Below are 6,000 nucleotides of genomic sequence, written 5' to 3' on the forward strand. Positions count from 1 at the left end.
GAGAATAGAACAAGAAGTTACTGACCCTTGTGTGCTGCTGGAAAAAGTCTTCTCTTCATACTGGTTCTGTCCCCATCACCAAACTGAGGATTGGCCAATAGAATGAAGTAGGCATCTTTACTGCTGCTGGTGTGTGTAATTCGCTGCTTAACCAAGTCACCTAATTATTCCGATTCTATAGGAGGCTTTTTTTGGAGCGCCTATTATGCTGACGACGCATTTCCGGGTGCGCCCAGATGCTCATGTGCAGGTGTGCTCAGTGGCGGAGGAGTGCCCGTCAGCAGTTAGTACTACCGGGGAGGGGGGGGGGGCGTCCTCTAGCGCTTCCCGTCCCTGGGCTGCTTATGGCTCAAGGAGCAGGAGTTATGACCCGTCGCTTCTAGTTGCGCCTTCGTGCAGGGGAGGGAGGCCCCCGTCGCGCACCGCTGCACGAGCAGCAACCCACGAGGCTAACCGGGGTTGAGGTGGCTGAAGCAAGGAAAGGAAGGGGGAGGTAAAGAAGGAGGTGTGACAGAGGTGAAGGGAATGAGTGGGAGATTAAACGTCTGAGAGAGGAGGTAGGGTAGGGAAAGAATAAGAGATGAAAGTGAGTGGCAGCGTGAGAGAAGAAACATAATAGGTGTCTAGGAAGAGAAGGAATGAAAAGAGCAGCAGGGAGAGAAGCAGAGTAATGACGAAGGTGCTGGAGGAGTGATGACGTCAGGATGGAAGCAGGGGTGGAGCTGTGGAAGGAAACGTAAAGAGAGGTCAACGGGACATTGAAAAGGAATAACACGGAGGGAGTGATAGAAACGAAGTGAAGGAGTGGATGAGGGGAAGGCAGGTAGGAAAGGAAAGAACAAGTCAGGTCCCGGGCCGGCCAGCCAATCACAGCGCGGCCCGGGGAATGACGTCACAGGGTGTCCCGGGCCGGCAGCCAATGACAGCGCGGCCCAGGACAAAGGGGCGGGGCTTAAAAAAAGCCCGAGAAACACCCCCGAATCGCGTTTTCGTGAGAAAGCGTGATTGACAGCCTCTGTCTCCCAATGGCTAGCCTCCATTTATGGAGCTAGCCAATGAGAGACAGAGGCTGAACTAAAGCGCATATGTAGGATCATGAGAATTCGCCGTGGGCGTTGCAACTGCTACGCAGTTGCAACGCCCAGGACGAAACCTAAAAACCAGGGGGCGCTGCAGCTGTCACCCTGCACGCCGCTGCTCTCTCCCGAGGCAATAACGCTGTGGGAGTGAACATGTCAAATGAGGTGGGGCAAGCACCCACCTTTAGCCATTTGCGTGCTTTCATTATAGAAAGACACGTGCAAAAGCCAAGCCAATGCGTGGGAGGCGTCGGACCCACACAGAGTAGATACAAGAAGCATCGCAGAGCAGCCCATGCACGCTGCTAGGCTCAACTTAAAAAGGCAGCTCCTTGTATAAAGTGGCATGGTGGGTGAAAAAGTACGGACTGGAAAGCAGCCCCAAGAGATTGCCAGTGACAAATTCATTCAAGCATTCCACCATCGTTATTGTAAGTTTATGCCATAAGTCAGACAAGTATGCGGAGACATGGACTCCGTACTCACTATGCCATAGTACTTAAGTTATCAGTCACTGAAGAGAACTAAGTAGGTCAAAACCTGTCTGAGGTTGCTTAGGGTACGTTATGGAGGGGCAGTACTGATTTGCAAAATGCGCACCTTTGTCTAGAGTAGCATGGGGGCTAAAACCAATGGACTGGAATGCGGCCTAAGCAATTGCCAGTAGCTGAAATAAATGAAAACATTCCACCCACCACCTTCTTTTTGCTGCAGTGTGTCCCTTTTTTCTCAGTCATCAGTTTTAATGGTAGGATGAGACATGTTGAATCCCGCAGTTACATTCCTTAAACCATGAAGTAACAGTTGAGTTCAATTCCCCATCAGGAGGGACTCATTTAGATTAACCACAGAATTACCAACAATGGCAATTCTTCCCCACGCGCTAGAATTAATGATTCCATATTTTTCAAATCAAACTTTCCTTTATCAAATATAAGACATCTTCATTTCTTAGAATATGATACACACTCAGCAATTCTAACTTTTCCACACAAAGTTGTGCAGTGCCACTTGTTGCGTACCACTCAATCATGTGTTTACACCAAATTTACTTTTATGACTTTTCAATATTCATTTAAGTGCTTGCAAGCTCCAACAAGACACCCTTTATCCATAGGTCTCCTACCTTGAGAAAGGCCTAGGTATACTATGCAAGAGGTGATGATACACATATAGGCTGATGTTCATCTGCTGTGTCAGAAAATTAACCTTTTAACAATGCAACAGAATTCTCAACAAATGAAAGCCACCACAAATTACCTTTCAATGAAACGGATGTAAAATCCATATAACTCTACTGTGACACTTAATTATTGTGACACTGTGGATTACTTTACAACATATCTGTGAAAATGTCAATTATGTGCTTGTGTCTACCTCATTTATATGTCAATACATGTCCTGGCTGCATGTCTTTTCCTCCTACAGAGTAAATGCCACTGTCTGTTAGCCAAGGATTACACAGAGAACACTACAGTCAGGAAAATAACCCAAGAGTAAAATTAGGGCGAGCGGGGTGATGATGGTTAATGGATCTTTATATACTGTTCTTCGTTGCACCCCCTATAGGGAGGAACATTCCTCCAGATGCTGCAATTTTTCTCCATCGCATTCACAAAACTACAATAAACTCAGGCATAAATACCCTAAGTTGAATCATAAAATTAATGATGGAATAGCAACAAGACATGGGAAAATATTCAAAGCAAATTATTCTAATAAAAACTAAATGCTTACAGTATGAGAAAGTTGATACCCAGAAATAGGCAGATTAAAGGGGGGGGCTTCAAAATATTTACCTAAGCACTAAAGGAAAAGAAATATCACTTGACCATGGAACCAAGTCCCCAGAATACAAGGGGAAACAAACCATATCCCTTCAAACAGCAAAACCTAAAGAAAGGACGCGAAGTTAGATTATTTATTTTAATTTTATAATACAACTACACACTTCCTCTGCACACAGGACACTCAGATACACAGAACATGCGTCTAATACCTCTCCATACAAGACATCATGCACTCCAAACAAACAAGGCAAGGAAACAAGGAAACTTGGTCAACACATTGTCCACTCACAGCATACCTATTAAACCATGGCCAATAAAAGGGGGAGGTGGACACCTAAATCCCGTGCCAAAAGGCCGTTTTCATCTATGGACCTAGGATCTGGAACAACATCCCATATTCATCTGGACCGTTCCAGTGCTGCTTCAATTTAGGAAAGAAATTAAGTCGCACAACACTACATCACAATACATTATTACATTTTCATAACTCAGCTTCCTCTACTATTACTTGCCGACTTTAAGCTTACCTTTGCTGTACTACGTACAGTCCTTCGGCTGCATTTTGGCTAGGTTTGCGCTCAAGAAATAACATACGCTAGATCCTAGTTTCTAGCCTATTAATACGTTTTTTGGGACTTACCCAGGAACGTCCAGCCACGATCGGGATAGCCTGGCTATTGGCCATAAGAACCGAGACCTAAGCTCTGCACTATCAAGTTTCCCCGGGAGAGCATTTGTAAGTCTCAGAATTAGTCAGAATTGGTTCCAGAATGTGGCGCTTTAGAGTACCAAGGAGCTAAACGCACACTTGACAAGAAACTACCTACTACTACACACACCACAAAGACGGACACATAATCTCGCCACACGTAAGGAGGGAGAAACTTCTCAAATGCTCTGTAGAGCGCACGTTGAACCTACGCTACAAAATACACTGGAGATTTCACACAACCAGCCGCCCTCCACCTTCGACTACTTTGATCACCCCCACACCCCTACAACAAAATCGGTGTGTCCGCAATGCTACCGCCCCCAGCCCCCTTTACCTCCGCCTAACTCCTTCAAGGTCCATAGTAGGCCCTACTTCTCTCGCTATCCCCAATGGCGCCCCTTATAATCACTCTGCAACTCGAGTGTTTCGTTCTCTCTGATACCCGTCTCCGCGTTAGGCACTCTCCTCCCCAAGCCTGCACGGCCACTCAATCCAACGTTACCTGGCCTCATGTCGCACGCTCTTAAACGCACAGCTACTCGACCACACGTGTCCTGCAGGGATACAAACTACGAGGTGCAGCCGAGCATGCGCAGAAAAAGACCATAGAGTGGCAGAAGAAACTATCCCTAGTCCTTGCGTGCGAAATGCATAGCCTCACTTCGGGCTACCGTGGCGGCCATCTTAGAACCCCCCACTCTTTCAACGAACCGACGCATTGACTCCTCGGATAACGCAAGCGACTCAAGAAAATAGAAATATTTTATATGAAGGACGTTATAAAGGTATTGCTAGATAATAAAGAAAAAAATTTGCATAATTTTTATATTTACATTTTACAGTATTGTTTATTCGATACCCTATTCAGCTGGCTTCCTTGAATTTTGGTAGAAAGCAACGCAGCCTTTTATGTACGTGAGTCTTCTGTAATGTCCTTGACTATTAATTTACGGTCCACTTTCGAGATGGCTGCCAGCTACGTTTCCCGATTTCTCCAGTCTACGTGCAAAATGTCGGCCATCGGAATAGGCGGAGTTTACCAGATGTGTTAGTTAAATGTAGTTAATTGTAAGCATTGTGCTGTCTGTGTCAGGGGGTCTCTATCGATATAAGTAGTAGTGTTGGGTTTTTCATAAAAGAAGCAGAAGAATCGAAATGTTTGTAAGCTTCATTCATACAGCAGAAGCCTCGCACCACACAGGTCAAACAGGATGACATTGGAAGCCATCCCAGAGTTACTGGATGATCATCCAACTACTGTAGAAGTCATTTTCACATCATCAGACATCGGATCCGTCCCCGCCCGCCACCCATTTCCCCCTGCCATATTACTATGGCAGGGGGGACCGCGGCGGACGGAAAGACAGTCCGCCGCTTTCCCGCCCGGTCATCAAGTCGACCGGGCGGAAAAGAGTTTAATATGGTGGCGGTGTCTGTTAGACACAGCCAGCCCAGCCATATCACTATGGTGGCAGAAACATGCCTTTCTGGAAAGGAATGCAGGAATTGCTTGCGGTGGTAAGTTGCGGGCCCCCAGGAACTCTGGGGGATAGGGGCTGCACATGGGGGGTGCCTATGGTACCCTGCTGCATTTCAATAGCCAACGTGGCACGTTGTGCATTGAAATGCGTGACATGCATTTTTAGCATTGCGGTGAAAGCAGCGCCCGCCGCAATGTTAAATATGCGGGCGCATCCTAATTGCCCCCACGGGACCCCACGCCCTTATGGCGGGCTGTCCCTCTTCACGTCAGGATGGCGGACGGACTTCATCCTAATGACCACCTAAGTGTGTAGGAAATTTGTAATAAGTGTTTTTTTTACATTGTCAGCATACAACCTGTCCATCAACGAGCACAAGCACAGATAGTGAGCAAGAGACCGACACACAAGCCTTACACAAAGACTTAGTGTGTAGGAAATTCGTAATAAGTGTTTTTTTTTTTACATTGTGTTAGCATACACCCGGTCCATCAACAAGCACAGAAAACAATCAAGGGAGATGTCTAGACAATAAAAAGTACACCGTTTACATTCTAACGCAGCTTTTTCAATATGCAAATAGTGCATTTTGTGTTTGTGTGCAGAAGGGAAATTATTAATTCTGTAGATTTTATTTAATTCAGTAAGAGGTTTTAAAAGTCTGGGTAAAACAGAAGGGTTTAAGAACGATATACAGATGCCATAGTTTTAAATTCAAGGTCTGAACTGTCACAATATTTATAATAGTTATTAAAAGTCCAATAGTACAGCATTTGTTCTTGGAAGATCCGTAAGCAGAACACAAAGGAGTTGTACTACAAAAGATAACCGAGTACGGTATATAGAAAAGACTTGCAGACAATATTCTCTCTTCCTTTTGGTTTTACAAAGCTTCATGAGTCGCTATTGAAACACGTGGTCACTCAATAATTTAAACT

The 6,000-nt window shown here is 45.5% G+C and overlaps 1 protein-coding gene across 1 annotated transcript in view; it reads right to left on the minus strand.

The window, feature by feature from the left end:
• Positions 1-4,214, minus strand: part of FBL (fibrillarin rRNA 2'-O-methyltransferase) — a 65,438-nt gene extending 61,224 nt beyond the window's left edge. The window contains exon 1 of the mRNA XM_078655323.1: positions 4,084-4,214. Within this exon, the coding sequence (XP_078511449.1) occupies positions 4,084-4,093 (10 nt within the window). The 5' untranslated portion in view covers positions 4,094-4,214. The remainder of the gene's footprint in view (positions 1-4,083) is intronic.
• Positions 4,215-6,000: the final 1,786 nt, after the last annotated feature.

The sequence above is a fragment of the Lissotriton helveticus genome, chromosome 7 (genome assembly GCF_964261635.1).
Source record: "Lissotriton helveticus chromosome 7, aLisHel1.1, whole genome shotgun sequence".
Classification (NCBI taxonomy): Eukaryota; Metazoa; Chordata; class Amphibia; order Caudata; family Salamandridae; genus Lissotriton; species Lissotriton helveticus.